Raw genomic sequence first — 19,032 nt, 5'->3', positions numbered from 1 at the left:
ACTGCAAACTAAAATCACAATTACATACTACTATGCATCCACTAGAATGGCTAAAACTGAAAAGCCAGACCGCACTGAGTTTGGCAAGGAGCAGAGTAAGTGGAACTCTCATACGCTACTGGTGAGAACATAAAATCTACAACTACTTATGAAAACCACTGGGTAATTTCTTCAAAGGGTAAACCGACACATACCCCATGCAACCCCGCTGTTCCACTGGCTAGGTATTCCAAGAGAAATGCGAACTTACATCCGCAAAAAGACTTGTAGGGCAGCTTTATTTGTAACAGCCCCAAATAACTATCATGTGAACATCCGTAAGAGGTGAATGGATGAACAGATGGTGGTATCTACTTACAAAGGATGGAAAAAGATAGACAAAAGAAGAGTACACAACGTAGATTCCATTCCAGAAAATGAAAACTAGCCTACAGTGACAGAGAGCCTGTGAAGAGTTGCCTGGAAATGGGGGCTGGCACAAGAGGGGCAGCAGTGGTAGAGAGGAACGGATGACAAAAAAGCATGAGAAACCTTTGGTGGGTGATGGATGTCTTCCTAATCCTGACTGGAGTAATGGTACACACATATGCCAAGACTCCTCACATTACACACTTAAGTTACAGTATATTGTACACCATTTACCCCTTAAAAAACTTTTAAAATGTTCATATTGGGCTAAAAAACTGTATTTTCCATGGTGATATAAATACGATAATGAGCATTACACATCGGCCATTGTTGAGGACCAAATATCTAAAATTCAAAATTCTAGTCACGCTGAACTCACAGTATATTTAAATGAAAATGCTATTTTTTTTTTTTTTTTTTGCAGTACGCGGGCCTCTCACTGCTGTGGCCTCTCCCGTTGGGGAGCACAGGCTCCAGACGCGCAGCCATGGCTCACGGGCCTAGCCGCTCCGCGGCATGTGGGATCTTCCCGGACCGGGGCACGAACCCGTGTCTGCTGCATCGGCAGACGGACTCTCAACCACTGCGCCACCAGGGAAGCTTCACCCCCATTTTTATGGATGACAAAACTAAAAGTTCTGAGAAGATACACAGCTTGCTCAATGTTGTACTGTAAGCAGATGAACTAAGAATTAAACTCACATCTTTTAATTCACACTCTGACTCTCTTTCCAATATATCATGCTGCATCTCATCTATTTTCAGAATGAAACTGAAAACCAGTCCCATCAGAAGTATTTTCTGGTACCAAGACATACAATAAATCATACTAAATAATGCAGCAAGTTATTTTCAAAAGAATAAATAATATCTATTTCAGTCATTATTAATAATACTCAAAATGAGATACAGATTATAAATAACATATAAAAATGATACTTGGTAAATATAATATTAAAATTTTAAATATTTTTCTAAGACAAATACTGTATGATATCACTTACAGGTGGAATCTAAAAAAAACAAAACACAAAAAAGAAACAAAAAAGAAACAGACTCACAGCTATAGAGAACACACTAGTAGCCACCAGTGAGGAGAGGGAAGGGGGAAAGACAAGACGGGGTAGAGAATTAAGAGGTACAAACGACTGTGTATAAAATAAATAAGCTATGAAAATATATTGTACAGCACAGGGAATATAGCCACTCTTTTATAATAACTATAACTGGAGCATAACCTTTAAAAATTGTGAACCACTATGTTGTACACCTGAAACTAACATAATATATATATATTTTTTGTGTGTGGTACGCGAGCCTCTCACTGCTGTGGCCTCTCCCATTGTGGAGCACAGGCTCCGGACGCGCAGGCCCAGCGGCCATGGCTCACGGGCCCAGCCGTTCCGCGGCATGTGGGATCCTCCCGGACCGGGGCACGAACCCGTTTCCCCTGCATCGGCAGGCGGACTCTCAACCACTGCGCCACCAGGGAAGCCCCTAACATAATATTTTAAATCAACTATACCTCAATAAAGAATAACAATAAAATGTTTTTCTAGAGACGTCTCTTTGGAGATGAAGACCCACATGCTGTGACTAGTTTTATTTCAATTAAGATATAAATAGGACTTTTCCAAAGGCACAATTTATGGTTAGTTAACTATTAAATATTTATTGGGTACTTATTAGATGCCTAGACCTTATCTTGAAGATATTCATTTATCAGTCCTATGTAAACAGCTGAGGTACTGATTTAGATTCCTATAATATCTCTTCACGGTGAAAGCCAATCCTTTTGTCTACTGAAATGGGTGGAGACACCCCAATAATATTAAGTCAGTAGGCTTCTAAGTGGTATCCTGTGTAGATCAAACAGTTTTTTGTAATTAGTTTCTATAAAACCCCTGAAGAGCTCAGGTCTACATGGAAATAAATTCTGTAAGTCAATATAGCGGTATAAGATTTTCAGTCAGTACAGCCAATCATTTCCACTGGGCAATACTTTTTAAAGGAATGGCTGATCTGAGAAAATATTTGAAGAGATTATAGTTGAAAACTTCCCTAATATGGGAAAGGAAACAGTCACTCAGGTCAGGAAGTGCAGAGAATCCCATACAGGATAAATCCAAGGAGAAACATGCCAAGACACATATTAATCAAACTATCAAAAATTAAATACAAAGAAAAAATATTAAAAACAGCAAAGGAAAAGCAACAAAAAACATACAAGGGAATCCCCATAAGGTTAACAGCTGATCTTTCAGTAGAAACTCTGCAAGCCAGAAGGGAGTGGCAGGACATATTTAAAGTGATGAAAGGGAAAAACCTACAACCAAGATTACTCTACCCAGCAAGGATCTCATTCAGATTCGACGGAGAAATTAAAACCTTTACAGACAAGCAAAAGCTAACAGAGTTCAGCACCACCAAACCAGCTTTCCAACAAATGCTAAAGAAACTTCTCTAGGCAGAAAACACAAGAGAAGGAAAAGACCTACAATAACAAACCCAAAACAATTAAGAAAATGGTAATAGGAACATACATATCGATAATTACCTTAAATGTAAATGGATTAAATGCTCCAACCAAATGACACAGACTGGCTGAATGGATCCCAAAACAAGACCCGTATATATGCTGTCTATAAGAGACCCACTTCAGACCTAGGGACACATACAGACTGAAAGTGAGGGGTTGGAAAAAGATATTCCATGCAAATGGAAATCAAAAGAAAGCTGGAGTAGCAATTCTCATATCAGAGAAAATAGACTTTAAAATAAAGACTGTTACAAGAGACAAAGATGGACACTACATAATGATCAAGGGATCAATCCAAGAAGAAGATATAACAACTGTAAATATTTATGCACCCAACATAGGAGCACCTCAATAGGTAAGGCAAATGCTAAAGGAATGGCTGATGAATGTGTGACAGCTAAAAAAGAGAAATATGTAGCAAGCAGACTGAACTGAGCTACACATGGCACTGACATACTGACATTTCAACCACTAAAAGCAGGAGAATTCTGTTTACATCGTTTTTTTTTTTTTTTTTTTTTTTGCGGTACACGGGCCTCTCACTGCTGTGGCCTCTCCCGTTGCGGAGCACAGGCTCCGGACGCGCAGGCTCAGCGGCCACGGCTCACGGGCCCAGCCGCTCGGCGGCACGTGGGATCTTCCCGGACCGGGGCACGAACCCGCGTCCCCTGCATCGGCAGGCGGACCCTCAACCACTGCGCCACCAGGGAAGCCCTACATCGTTTTTAACTCTGCGTGATGGTAACTTCTAATTAGAATGCTGTGATTATTGTCACTTGGCATAGGAGAAAGGGATTCAAACTTTTATTCTCTGCATACCTTTTCGTGCCCCTCAGACAAGTATTCCGAAACAGCTTTAGGAATGAATTCTTAAAGATGCCAATGTTCTTCTCCACAGCGCCACTGAAATCTCCAAATTGCCACATTTGAAAAAGTCAGATATTGATTTTTTTTTTTTTTAAACAACACTTTCTCTGTCCTGGATCATTAACTTTTGGGGTTTGGACAGTAATTGTATGTTTAAGACACGTGCTAGGAAATACTGCAAGGAGTGACTAACTTTAGCCAACCAAGAGGGAAAGGGGTTTCCATTTACAAAGGGGTGGGACATGGTAAGGGAAAGCCTACATGGATTGGTGAAGCACACTAAGGCTACAATAGGGGTAGAGGAGGAAAGCTCCCACCACCCTAAGTCCATACACTAGCCAGAAAGAGCTATAGCTAGAGGTGTAGAAGGTCACAGGACTGCAGAGGTGGCCTCTGGTAGAGGATGAAGTCATCCCTAAACCACTCCCACAGAGAGGGATCCAGGGGAATAAATACCCCAAACTTTCTCTCTTCCCATTTTTTACTCTCATACCAATGACTTCCAGAAAGTGACCCTAACCAGAAGCCAAAAGTTATGAGACTCCAACTAAGGTAGCACAAGGAAATCAGCCTCCTGGAGCACACAGCAAGAATGAAAAAGGTAGAGAGTAGATCTGGAAGGTGAAATAGGAATACATAGCATAAGTGGAAAGCTATTCATGGTGCTATTTATCAGAATTATTTTGGGGTGACAATTTATTTCACTGGACTAATATGATATAATGCCAAAGTCAAGCAGTACCTCACAGTCCAACAAAAAATATCATTTTAAGAAGCAACCTAATGTCCATCAACAGATGAATGGATAAAGAAGATGTGGCACTTATATACAATGGAATATTATTCAGCCATAAAAAGGAAGGAAATTGAGTTATGTGTAATGAGGTCGATGGACCTAGAGTCTGTCATACAGAGTGAAGTAAGTCAGAAAGAGAAAAACAAATACTGTATGCTAATGCACATATATGGAATCTACAAAAAAAAATGGTTCTTAAGAATCTAGGGGCAGGACAGGAATAGAGACGCAGATGTAGAGAATGGACTTGAGGACACAGGGAGGGGGAAGGGTAAGCTGGGAGAAAGTGAGAGAGTGGCATGGACATATATACACTACCAAACGTAAAATAGATAGCTAGTGGGAAGCAGCCGCATAGCACAGGGAGATCAGCTCGGTGCTCTGTGACCACCTAGAGGGGTGGGATAAGGGAGGGTGGGAGGGAGATGCAAGAGGGAGGGGATATGGGGATATATGTATACATATAGCTGATTCACACTGCTGTACAGCAGAAACTAACACACCATTGTAAAGCAATTATACTCCAATAAAGATATATTTTTTTAAAAAAGTATCCCCTTCACAAATACCTGCAACATGCAAATACATCACCAGGATGGAAAGAATGAATAAACAAGGACTGATGCTGCTATTTAAGATTCTCGCATTTTCCCTCACAACATTACTGCTGTATGATTTCTGAAGATGAAAGAAAGATGACCCACTTTTCAAGTTTATGGAAAGAAATCTTCACATATGATATCCAGAGTAGAAAATAACAGTTTAGTGATCTTATACTATCAATTTTTAGAACTAGGATCCTATATACTGCGAGGAATCAGAAAGAACCGGTAAACTGAGTGTTTCTCCACCTCTTAAAGAGGAACATTATGTAGTTAGAGTGAGTCCAAGAGTGAAGAAGCAAGCATGGATATTACACCTGGCCGGACGCGCAGGCCCAGCGGCCATGGCCCACGGGCCCAGCAGCCCCGCGGCATGTGGGATCCTCCCGGACCGGGGCACGAACCCGTGTCCCCCGCATCGGCAGGCGGACTCCCAACCACTGCGCCACCAGGGAAGCCCCCTGGTAAGATTTTTAAACCATATATGAATGGCTATGAACCTTTTGCCTTTTAAATTCTTCTGACTCACAGAAGCAGAGTTGATCTCTTTCTCCCATGTTCTTTGTGCCACGCTAAATCCACTGAATATCTCTATAGCACTTGCCTTCTGTTTTCATGTATTTACTCAATAAGTACTTACTGGGCATCTGTTATGTGCAAGATATTGTTCTAGAGACCAATAATAAAAATAGTGAACAAAATAAATGTTCTTAAAAAAATCCAAATTCTCATGAAATTTATATTGTAATAGGGGATTATGGACAATAAACCCAATGTATGGGCTGAACTGGGGTCCCCCAAACTCATATGCTGAAACCCTAATCCCCAGTACCTCAGAATATGACTATATTTGGAAATAAGGCCTTTAAATAGGGGATTAAATTGAAATGAGACCATTAGGGTGGCCCGAGTCCAATCTACTGGTATTCTTATAAGAAAAGGAAGTTTTTGTTTACAGAGAGATACCAGGAGGCTGGCCTACATACAGAAAAGACCATACATACGGAAAAGACCATGTATGTATGCTTCATACATACAGCAAGAAGGCAAGGAGAGAGACTTGGTTTTGGTTTCAGAGAAACCAAACCTGCTGACACCTCGGTCTTAGACTTCTACAACTGTGAGTAAATAAATTTTTGTTGTTTAAGCCACCTAGTCTATGGTAATTTGTTACGGCAGCCCAAAGAAACAGTACGTCAAACAATACATAAATTAAAATCATGTTGAGGTATAAGGTACTTAGTACTGTGAAGAAAAATAAAGCAAGAAAAGAGGGAAAGAAAGTATGTGAAATAGGGCTGCAATCTAAGTGGGGTGGTCAGGGAAGACCTCCCTGGGAGGTACGAGTTGGGCAGAGACTTGAAGAAAGGGATTAAGTAAGCGATACACATATGGGGGTTTGGGAATGAGAAGAACATTCTATGCAAAGGGAAGGACAAGTGCGAAGGTCAGAGGTAGAGGCAGGCACGGTATATTTGAGGAGCAGCAAGATGGTCAGGTTGGTTGGAAATCACACACGAGTCACTCAGGAATCCACTCATGAAGGTGGCAGGAGATGAGGTCAGAAAGGTCACAGGAAATCTGATGGTAGAGGCCTTGCTATTCAAAGTGTGGACCTCAGACTGGCAGTATTGGCACCACATAGAAAGATTATTAGAAATGCGGATTCTCGGGCCCTGCCTCACACCTACAGAATCAGACTCTGTCTTACAATAAAATCCTCAAAAGATCTGCAGACCTGTTAAAGTTTTTAACAGCTTCACTGAGGTATACAGCTCATCCATTTAAAGCAGAGAAGTCAGGGGATATGTGCAGATATGTGCAACCATCCCTACAGTCAATTTTGGAACATTTTTACCATCTCATAAAGACGTCTTGTACACTTTAGCTATCACCTCCTGCATATCCCATAAACGCTGGCCTATTGTGTCTTCATTCTCATCCATCCCGAAGTATTTTCTGGTTTCCCTTCCTATTGCTTCTTGGACCCACTGCACAGTTAAGAGTATGTTGTTTAATTTCTACAGATTTGTGAGTTTCTCAATAACTTTTCCTGAATATTCATCTTAAATTTCATTAAAATGTGGTCACACAACATACTTGGTGTTAGTTCTATTCTTTAAATTTACTGAGGTTTGTTTTATAACCTAGCATATGATTTACCCTGGACAATGTTCTGTGTGCACTTGAGAAGAATGTACATTCTGTTGATGGGTGGTGTACTCTATTGATGTCCGTTAAGTCTAGCTGGTTTATAGTGTTGTTCAATTCTACTATTTCCTTGTTGATCTTCTGTCTGGTGGTGTATCCACTACTGAAAATAGAGTATTTAAAATCTCCAATTATTGCTGAATTATTTATTCCCTTTGTCAGTTTTTCCTTTGTGTACTTTGATGCTCTGTTATTAGATGTATATGTGTTTATAACTGTTATATCTTCCTGCTGGATTGACCCTTTTATGATGATAAGATCTGCTTTATTTCTACTAACACTTTTTGTTTTAAAAGTTTATTTTTTTTTAAATATCAATATATCCACTCAAGCTTTCTTGTGGTTGCTGTTTGCAAGATATACATTTTTCCACCCTTTTACTTGCAATCTGTGTGTGTATTTGAATCCAAAAATGTATCTTCTGTAGATAGCATAGTTTGACCATGCTTTTTAATCCAGTCTGACAATCTCTGCCATTTGATTGCATGGTTTAATCCACACATATTTAATGTTATTACTGTTAGATTTACCTCTGCCATTTTACTTTTGTTTTTTTATGTCTCATGTATTTTTTGTTCCCCTATTCCTCCTTTACAGCTTTCCTATGCCTTAAGTGAATTTTTCTAATGTAGCATTTTGACATCTTTAATAATTCTAACTATATTTTTAGTGGTTGCTCTAGGGTTTACCACACACACCTTATCAGAATCAGCTTTCAGTTTATACTAGCTTAATTGCTCTAATATATAAAAATATTACTCATATCGCTCTCTCCCCTTTTTCTTCTTTTTGTGGAATTTTTGTTATACAATATTACATCTATTAATGTTATAAACCCAATTACACATTGTTATAATGATTACTTTACCATTTGTAGTCATTTCCTTAGCCTGATGCAACTCTGCTCCCACCCATAACAGCTCCTTTGTGCTGGCAAATATATTACATGTATATTTGAGAAGTGCTCTAAGGACCTTATAGTAGGCTGCTTTAAGAATTCTGTCTTTTATTTTGAGTGAAATGTGCAAACATTAGAACAGAAAAGTGACCTGATCTGACTTACATTTAGAAAGGTTCCCACTGTCTACTTCATTGAGAAGAGTCTCTAGGAGAGCAGGGGTGAAAGCCAGAAGAGCAATTTAGAGATGTTGGCCACAGTCCAGGAGTGGAATAAAGATGGAGTGGTCCAGGGTGGAAGTGATAGAGTGAGTAAGAAATGATCAGCTTCTGGGTATGACTTCAAGGTGGCCAGTGAGATTTAATGACAGACAATGGGATGGATATAAAGAAAGGCGTCAAGGATAACTCCAAGCATTTAGATCTGATCACTGGAAGAATAGACTTGCCATTAACTGAAATGGAGAACAGCGCTGAAGTACAAAGTTCAGGGGGGTGGATCCAGGAGATCCTGTGAGATTTATAAGGTTTGAGATTCCTTATGAGTACCCCAGGGAGGTGATCACTGGGCAGAGGTCATACAAACCTGGAAAGAGGTCTAGGTCGGAAACAGAAATTTGGGAATCATCAGTATGTAGATGGTATTTAAATCCATGAGACTAAATGAGGTCCCTGAGGTCTGAGGATGAAAAGAAATGAGGTCTGAAGACTGAGTGCTGGAACACTCCAGCGTCAAAAGTGAGGGGAGGTGCGGAGGAATCTACAAAGACTGAGAAGGAGAAACTAAAGTATTTTAACTACCTGACTTGTTTTTTTGTTGCTTTGGTTTTGTTTTCTTTTCTATTTTTCGGCCGCACAGTGTGGCATGCAGGATCTTAGTTCCCTGATCGGGGATCAAACCCGCGGCCGCTGCAGTGGAAGTGCTGCGTCTTAACCACCGGACCGCCAGGGAAGTCCCTGACTTTCTTAATGTTCTGCAAGCTGCTAAAGAGTAGAAATAATTTCTTTATAATTGTGTTCCTTAAGCAAGAGTTCTCAACCTGTTCTCAACCATGCATCCTTTGAAAAAGCTCCCAGGGAGTATGATACACACCTCCAGGTTGAGAATAACTGTCTCTGTGCCTTTCATAGTGCTGGACACAGAGAAGTTGCTGTGTGTTTCTGAAATTGAAAATTAATATATGATTAGAACGTAGAAACACCCAAAGGTTTCAGATATTGGTTTTGAACTATGACAATAATTAGCCATCTGCCGTGATCTTACCAAGAAAAGCCATACTGGTCCCCGAGTTACGATCAGGGTACAGCGGTTGCTGTACACGATAAAGGTACCTGTGTATATTTACATTACGGATGCTTAAGTAAAATAAGTAACAAAAAGTGAGCAAAGTATATGGTATGTTGGAGGAAGATTGCTTTCAAGTAGCTTCGCATTTTAAAGTCAAATGCCTTTCTGTTCCTGTACTTGTGACTTGTAATTCTGTTCTCATTAAGGTTGTAACCATACAGTAGTGAGAATAAAACAGTCAGAATTTCATCCAAGCCCTGGCTCTGCCTTTTCTAACTGTCTGATGTTCTGCAAGCCATTTAACCCTCTGACTTCATCTCTTTCACTTGTGGAATTAGAATAACAAAAGCTATTCTGAAGAAATACTGCAAAGACTGTAGATATACTTAAATTATCTTGCATACAGTAGGCCCACAAAAACGGTAGTTGTTATTACCACTATTGATAATTTTGGTAATCATAATAATTGCCATTATGATAAAAATATAATAACATAAAGATTGTGAATTGAGTAGTCAATTAGTTATCTGTGGTTATGTGAAAAATTATGAAAAAATTAGTGGCTTAGTTGTTTTACAACAATAAACTATTACCGCACAGTTTCTGTAGGTCAGGAGTTCATGAGTAGCTTAGCAGGAGAGTTCTGGCCCAGCAGCTCATTAGGATGTAAAGTCAAGATGTTGGTCGGGCTGGAGTATCTACTTCCAAGGAGCTTCACTGACATGGCTGAAAAGGCGGTGCTGCTGTTGGTGGGAGATCTTAGTTCCTTGCCATGTGGATCTCTCAGTGTCCCCATGACATGACAGCTGGCTTCCCCCAGAGCAAGCAAGCCAACAGCAGGCAAGGCAGAACTATCAAATCCTTTTATGACCTGGCCTTGAAATCCCACATCGTTATTTCTGCGATACCGTATTGTTTACACAGGGCAGCCCTATTCAGTGAGGCAGGGGAAAAGCAAGAAAATACCAGGAGGAAATGATCACTGGGTGCCATGTTGGAAGTCTGGCTACCACAAATAGGAAAAAAAACGATGCCTTCAACGTATTTGAAAGTGGTGAGAGCGAAAGTATCAACGACAGATTTGCTTTCCTTCTCCAACCCACTTCTAAAATTGGAAATAATGCCTAATGTGAATATACATGACCAAGATGGCAGTATAAGGAGAAAGTCAGTGTTTCCGTTTTCCTCTGAGGGAAAATTCGGTTTTGTTTTCACCGACAAACACTTATAATCAAATAATTCACGATTCCAGTCTTCAGCATGGTAACAAATGATACCAAGCAACTCTTGCCACGTATTAACTAAGGAATTCAGACTAGAATTCCTCTAGTTACCTTCTAGCATCAACAACCGCACACAAAATATTTCCCACCTTTTCTTTAACTGGTTGCCTGACTCTGAACAAGGCATAATCCCACTTTTATCTTTAAACTGAGGAAATTAGATTTTTTTAGAAAAACAAAACTTACACATAAAAAAGTATACAGATTAGAAGAATTTAAGAGACTATTCCTTCAAGCTCTTAAATTGTATGATGGTTTATTTCTTATGTATTCTTTGAGGCACAGAATGATGGCTAAACCACCTTGTGATAGGCTTGACACAACTGCCAAAGAAAAAAAACTTTTCAGAGACTTCTGTCATAGCCTCGATGTTAGCTCACCTGCCCCAACTTAAAAGTTTATACGAGAAAACACAGCCACTCCTTTGGTTACCAAGAGATACATCACAAGATATTAAGAACATACCAAGTTGGTATGAATGGCTGTTTTGTGTTAACTTCTTTCTGACCTCAATACCAAGGAAAGGAAGTAGGGCTAGATTTTAAGGGCTAGTCCTCAAAAGCGGACCACAAAAGGCAAGTTAAAGGGTCAGAGATGAAAAGACAGACAAAACTGTGGGTATCTCTTTAAGAAGCAAAGAAAGCACCATAGATTTAAAGCTAGGTGAACAAGTCATATATCACTCTATGCCGAGAAAATCTTGTATATGACCACAAACTGTTTTTCCTGACAGACAAGTGAAAACTTAGGAATACTTGCTTTGTTAACAGGCTGTCAAGTGGTATGCTCAGAGTCAGGTTTTTTGAAGCCTGATCTGCCATAATTTATACTTCTTTTCAAGCTGCAATTCAGGTCATGCTGTGCTCTCTGAGATAATAAACAGAAAGAACGCTTGGGGCCAGCCTTCAATTCACTTTGCCTTTCATCCTGCAAAACACAGCCTTCGAACAGACATCTTTAGGATGCCCCATTAAGATGATCCTTTCAGAAAACTCTCTTGTTCTCAGCAATTTTAAATGGTACGGCATGAAACAGCTCATCAAACATACACACTCACCAAGCAGTGTATGGTTCAAGCCACACCTAGCCTATGCAAGCCTGTGTTCCAAACCTTAAGTCTGAGAATCTGAATCTTACCAAGAAAAGCTATTTGAACACAAGCAACTTTTTCATGCCCTGGTGATTGCGCAGGAAGTTACAGGGCAGTGGCTTACACTCTGTGCCTAAGAAGAGCTCTAAATATCTCCTTTCACTAGAAGTACTATTTAAACTACTCAAGTGTTGAGAAGATATAAGAGATTGCTGTTGTTTAAGAAAAATGTTTCCTTCCATCTTTAAGGAAGACCTGAAGGGCCTAGAGTCAACACAATGATGGGAACGGCAGAGCTATTTAATACATATGGCGCAGAAATATCTGGTTGACGTCACTGATTGGCGCTCCATTTCCATAGCATAGCTGTGGCTGTAAGCGGCACCCCAGCCAGGCACTACTTTCCCCAGGCCAAGCACGCACCAGCTCCACTCACGTTCTATTGGCCAAGCCCAGTCACATGACCCGAAACATCTAGGTAGGCTAGTTCCAGCCAGTGGAACGTGAACGGAAGTGATGTGTGTCCCCTCCAAGCTGGGTGTGCTTTCTCCATAGCACCCTCTCCTTCAGCGGCAACGCTGGGATCACCTGTTGAAGATGCCTGCATCATAGGATGGAAAGAGCCAGAATCCCTGAGTCAGTACTCAGAGGACAGTTGCCTGACCAGGAAGGAATATCTACACTGAATGGTGCAGGAGAGAGAATACGACTGTGCTATATGGACACTGCGTTTGGGGAGATTTTGTTAGAGTAGTTCTTCTACCCTGACCAGGTGGTGGAAACTGAAGACATATAGATGGACATGTTCTTGGGATCCAGGATCATCTGGGAAAATGGAAGAGGAACACAGGAAGAAAAAGGCGCAGGAACAGAGGCAGCAAAACCTAAGATGGGGCGGAATGAGTTCGTTTCCTGGATCAGCCCCTCTGAAGTACCCGCTCTTGAAAAACCAGCTCGTTGGTCTGAAACAATGTGAACTAAGACGGACAACTTGGATATTCATACGGTCAACACTTTACAATGATATACACGTAGCACAAAAGATTACAAATAATCTCTGCCATACTGAAAAATGCAAACTAGCAGTGATAAGATGGCTAGGTAGTAATGTTACAGATTTTCTTTAAATAAATTTATTTATTTATTTATTTGTGTCGGCATTGGCTCTTCGTTACTGCACGCAGGCTTTCTCTAGTTGCGGTGAGCTACTCTTCGTTGCTGCGCGCGCGAGCTTTCTCTAGTTGCGGTGAGCGGGGGCTACTCTACATTGCAGAGCACGGGCTCTAGGCGCATGGGCTTCAGTAGTTGTGGCATGTGGGCTCAGTAGTTGTGGCTCATGGGCTTCAGTAGTTGTGGCACGTGAGCTCAGTAGTTGTGGCACACGGGCTTAGTTGCTCCGCGGCATGTGGGATCTTCCTGGACCAAGAATCCATTTCCCCTGCATGGGCAGGCGGATTCTTAACCACTGCGCTACCAGGGAAGCCCCAGCTAGGTAGCATTTTAGTTCATGATAATATTTTATCTGGGAGACACCTGGTAAAAAAGGTTTGGGATGAAGAAACCCAGAGAAACATTCAGGGAGAAAGAATGAGATAGGAAAAAAACGGGAAACTTCAGATTCAAAGTAAGAGACAGAGCCGGAGAAGTGAAAGATAGGTTTCAAAAAGGAGTTGAAGTTTATGGATAATTTTTTAAGAGCTACAAATTAGAGATGGTAGAGAAAATGCTTTGAGGATCTAAGAGGTATATTTATTCATTCATTAGTTTAATCCCACAAATACTTACTGAGCAACTACTATGTGCTGAGCCCTGTGACAGGCACCATGGACAGAACCACAAACTCATGGTCTTGGAGCTCATAGTCTTAAACAGAAAATAAAGAATTGTGATACATGGTACCCCATCCGGATGGTCTTCCCAATGGCAACTGTTTAACTTCCCTTTATTGAAAAATGTAGTCAAGGTCAGTGGGAGACAGAGCACCATTTCCCTCCCACTCTAGTGCCCTCTTCCTAAATTCTATTTTAGCATCTGAAATGGACAAATTGGCTGAGGAAAGAGAAAATTTTAACTCTTTAACAGACCATGAAAAAAACAGAGCTAGGGACTTCCCTGGCGGTCCAGTGGTTAAGACTCCACACTTCCACTGCAGGGGGCGCCCGTTTGATCCCTGGTCGGGGAACTAAGATCCCACATGCCGCACTGAGGCAAAAAACAAAAAAACAGAGCTAAATCATTATTTCTAAGAAAACGAAATTGCCTTTTATCACCACGCACCGAATAGCTTTCCTGATTGTCCCCTGTACGTCTGTAACGGCAGTGGTCACAGAACACACGGTTCTGGACAATAGACAATACAACTGAACAAATTAGTCTCGAGTGCAAAATAACACTTTCATAACAATGGGTAATTCATGCCTACTTTCTCTAGACCTTTGCCGAACAGAATAACAGTGCAGGCTAATTACACGAGCTGGCTGAAAACTGTGCAGGTCATGAAAAGGCATCCCTCTAAAGAACAGCCGAGAAAAGGTCTTAGCGCCAAATCCAAAACAATAGGAAAAAAGTGAGAGAGCAAACATGAGAACATACGCCCAGGCAATCTCATTAGCACGCTGCAGTTAACCACGTTTGTGGACGCCCATAAACGAGTTGTAAAATTCTCTGCCTTGAAAAACAACATCACCTTCCATGATTAAAGAACTTTCTGCCACGTTGACTGAAGTGCTTTGCTCCAAAGTACAGCTATGGGTCATGGTTACGTTAAGCACTTTTGTCACTTTGCGGAACAAAGACAGTTCGTATCAGAGAGAGAGAGGAGAAGAGAGTCAGTTGAAGCTTTCACACACTGACTCACATGTCGGGCAGGGGAGACAACAGGCTTGTCGCAGGGAATGGGGAGCAAGGACCAATTTTTCCAAGTTCTACTCTCAGGAGGCGTGGTGCTGCAAGACATCTGGAATTTGAGTCCCTCAGGAAAAGGTTCAGAAAGAGCCCAGCAAACAACAAGCAAAACAATGGCTCCAATATGATCAAAACAGACGTGCAGTGCCATCTATAATGCATGAGCTGCTTTACGTCCACCTCAAAATTCAATGTATTTATTGTGCAAGAAAAGAAGCGTTTGCAACTGTTACTTCTGGCCCATCTACCATAAGCCAGGGTCCTAGCAAAAACAGTGGCCTGCTCAAACTGAGTCATTTAAGAAAAGCTTAAAGAAGGCACTTTTCCCAAAGTCCTCGGCTGGATGTAGGAAAATCCAAATACAGTATCAGGGGACCATTAAGAGCTCACCCCTAGGCTGAAGAGTCCAGTGGAGGGAGTGAAGTGAAAAAGAAGAGAGAGAGAGACACTTAACAAAAGTCATGACCTTCAGGCTTCCCTGGTGGCACAGTGGTTGAGGGTCCGCCTGCTGATGCAGGGGGCGCGGGTCCGGGAAGATCCCACTTGCCGCGGAGTGGCTGGGCCCGTGAGCCATGGCCGCTGAGCCTGTGCATCCGGAGCCTGTGCTCCGCAACGGGAGAGGCCACAACAGTGAGAGGCCCGTGTACTGGGGTGGGGCAGGGTTGGGAGATCAGGAGAGGGACCGCTGAGGCCCATAGCACGGCTGCCCGCGTCATGGCGGGGGGGTGGGGGGGCGGGGGGGGGGAGTCATGACCTTCATTAAGGATGTAACACCTTCCTTCAGTCAAGGATGTAATTCGCCTGCAGCAACATCACAAGAGAAAAGCTTCTTTTCATTCCTCCCCCTTCCTGATCCGTTTCTAGGGCTCTCCCCTGAGTCAAATACAAAGAAAAGCAGTTGACAAAGGAGCCAGGAGCCCATGGATGAAGTCCCTGTAGGTCGGCCTCCCAGGGCAAAGCGGGACACAGACCAAACTGTGGTGAAGGGAGAGAAGTGGGTCACGTGCAGCAAATGCAAGTGCGCAGCACAGTGGATTTCTCTAGGACGCTTAGGCCCATCAGCTGGAACTGAAGGAAAAGAAAACAAACATTTCCAGAGGACTATCCATTGTAATAAACTGAGCTAACAGACAGGAACAGACAGGGCTGGACTGTCAAACCACATTTACTCAAATCAGAAATCTTACTGGGTAGCAGGCTTTCCCACTAACTTCAAGGATCCAGGCTGTCGGGAGGCTCAGACAAAGCAGAGGCACCTGGGACGTCCAAGGCGGCCTCCTTGGTCCTGGCTTCCTGCACTGGACGTGCACCTCTGGCCCAGAAGAGTAGGTGAGGTCTCTAAGTGAGGTCCCTGGGTTCCTTACACAGCCGGAACGTTTAAACTAGGAAACATTTCCCTGTACACCTACAGAGCTGGACAGCCAATGTGCTGCTCTCCAAGGAAACCTGCCTCACGGATCCTGGGTTCCATTTAATATAAGTAATTCCTCAGGCAGGGAGCAGACTGCTAGGACATTTCAGTGGACAACGGTCCCTTCCTCCCGGCGAGTATTATTAGTCTATTACCCAAGGTCTAGTTGAAAGGAGATTAGACCAGGCTGCCTACCGCAGTTTCCTTCCGCCCCCGCACCCCCCGCCGCTCTGGGTCACCCTCCAGGGATGGAAGTACATGGATTATAGGCAGCGTTAACTGCTTCCTCCCATAAACAGTTTCTAACATTAAAAGAGAAACAGATATGTATGTGTGTGTGTGTGTGAGAGAGAGAGAGAGAGAGAGAGAGAGAGAGAGAGAGAGAGAGAGAGGGAGACAGAGGAGAGAGAAAGACTGACTGTCAGACTGATTTATTAGGAAGAAAAAGAGAAGGAAAGGGGGTCTCCCTTGTGCAAGACTGCCATGAGGACCCTGCTCTCCTTCTCACCCTGCACAACTTTCCAACTCGGTCAGGCAAGCGCGCAGCGACCTGCAACTCTGATGAGTCCCTTGCAGGGAGATTTACAGGTGCCAGCCCAGGCCCCACCCGAATGCGCATCCCCCCCGCACCACCAGACTCTGCCCCTTCCCGGGACAGCCAAGGCAGCGCCTCTACCATCGGACTCTCAGGCCACGAGTAGCTCTTCCTTGCATGCAGCTCGGAGCTTTTCGAACTCCTTTCCCCCAGTTCGGAGAAGATGGTGCTGGAGACTCTCTGAAATACAGGATCGTCAGCAGGTGTGGGAAGCTGCAAGTGAACCACAGCTGGGACTGGGGCGGGGGTGGGCGTGGGGTCAACCTGTTAACCTTCATGGGACTGCAAGCAGCTCGATACAGGTGTGCGTTTCTCTAGACTAGGGTCCGGAATGCCATGGGGTTCTCAAAAAGAGTCAGGGCCTAGAAAAGCTGAGCTGGTAAAACTACACGGAGTGTCTAGTGAATGTGGATTCAGGGACAGATACGCAGAGTCCCCAGTGCCAGGGTCGGACGCTGGTCTGCACTGTTCAGCCCCTCACCAACCTCCTCACCCGACGGAGCTTCTCCAAGTCCAAGGTCATGCCTCCATGTGAAGTCTTTTTTTAAAATTTTTATTGGAGTATGGTTGCTTTACAATGTTGTGTTGGCCTCCACTGCACAACAAAATGAATCAGCCAGACACATACAGATATTCCCTCCCGTTTGGACTTCCCTCCCATTTAGGTCACCACAGTGCATTAGGTAGAGTTCCGTGTGCCCTACACTATGTTTCCATCAGTTGTCTACTTGATACACAGTATCAATAGTGTATATGTGTCAATCCCAGTCTCCCAATTCCTCCCACCCCCACCCCCTTTCTCCCTTGGTATCCATACATTTGTTCTCTACATCTGTGTCTCTATTTCTGCTTTGCAAATAAGATCATCTACACCATTTTTCTAGATTCCACATATATGCATTATTGCCTGATATTTGCTTTTCTCGCGAACAGTCTTATTTTCCAAATGATTTCAAAGACGCCGTGAAACATTTTTTTGACACTTACAAAACACCTATTTTAAAAGTAAATGAGGGCTTCCCTGGTGGTGCAGTGGTTAAGAATACACCTGCCAATGCAGGGGACACAGGTTCGAGCCCTGGTCCGGGAAGATCCCACATGCCGCAGAGCAGCTAAGCCCGTGCGCCACAACTACTGAGCCTATGCTCTAGAGCCCGCGAGCCACAACTACTGAGCCCGCACGCCTAGAGCCCGTAGCCCCCGCTCACCACAGCTAAAGAAAGCCCGCACAGCAAGGAAGACCCAGTGCAGCCATAAATAAATAAATAAAGTTCCATTTTTTAAAAAAATTACATTAAATGCAAAGAGTAGAACTTACTTTCTCGTTTTGTTAGATAAAGTCTCCAAGCCTGCTTGCAGATTTTGGCATCTCTCTGTCGGCGGGAGGAACTTCTCGTTCAGATATGTGCTGTTTTGTGAAAGAGATTAAAAAAGAGATTGATTTAAAAGGAGAGCTTATGAGATACGGTTAACAAAAAGCAGATTTAATTGATAAAGTGGGCCCAACTGAGGTCTGATTTTCATCCCTTTATTGGATTTCTCTGTGGAAAAGGAAATTGATATTTTCACCTGCAACAATGGGTCTAAATTAAAAAAGAAAAAGGAAAGTTGACATGATAAAGTCAAACAGAAAAGAACATTCCATGGGGGACTGTATTTTCATGTTCTCATATTTTGAGGTTAGTATGTACAATGAGCAATTATTGATAGTTTTAATCATTGTGTGTGTAAGCAGGCTTTATTTTTAAAAGATGTCTCCGGCTAGGAAGCATGCAGACACAGGATATCAGTAATTCTCTCCCAAAAGAAGGCAAGATAAATCTGGCCTTTGATTATTACAGTAGCTGTGAATATAAGGGTCTGTTGCTATTTTTTTATGAACTTGGAAAAACTGGAGTTGGAACAAAACCAAATCACAAAGCGAGTTAAGGAAATGGGTCATGGAGTCCAGCTGCCTAAGGAGCCTTGTGGACACATGTGTGCTACTGAACTGATTGAGGCCTCTGTTTCTGCATCTCTAGTCCTTACCCCATTGTGCTATTGTCATGATATATACACGATAGAGGAAACAATGAAAAGCACCTGGTACCACGCCTACCACAGTAAATGCTCAAAAAAATATCAACCACCACATTCCCTAC

General features: G+C 42.6%; 1 protein-coding gene across 1 annotated transcript in view; it reads right to left on the bottom strand.

Moving 5' to 3' along the window:
• ST8SIA6 (ST8 alpha-N-acetyl-neuraminide alpha-2,8-sialyltransferase 6) overlaps window positions 1–19,032 on the bottom strand; it is a 137,453-nt gene that overhangs the window by 39,707 nt on the left and 78,714 nt on the right. Inside the window, exon 3 of the mRNA XM_007460901.1 lies at window positions 18,210–18,299. Within this exon, the coding sequence (XP_007460963.1) occupies window positions 18,210–18,299 (90 nt within the window). The remainder of the gene's footprint in view (window positions 1–18,209; window positions 18,300–19,032) is intronic.

This window comes from Lipotes vexillifer, unplaced genomic scaffold (genome assembly GCF_000442215.2).
Source record: "Lipotes vexillifer unplaced genomic scaffold, Lipotes_vexillifer_v1.1 scaffold534, whole genome shotgun sequence".
Classification (NCBI taxonomy): Eukaryota; Metazoa; Chordata; class Mammalia; order Artiodactyla; family Lipotidae; genus Lipotes; species Lipotes vexillifer.
Note: the sequence above shows the minus strand (reverse complement) of the source record. Positions and strands in the feature narration are given on the sequence as shown.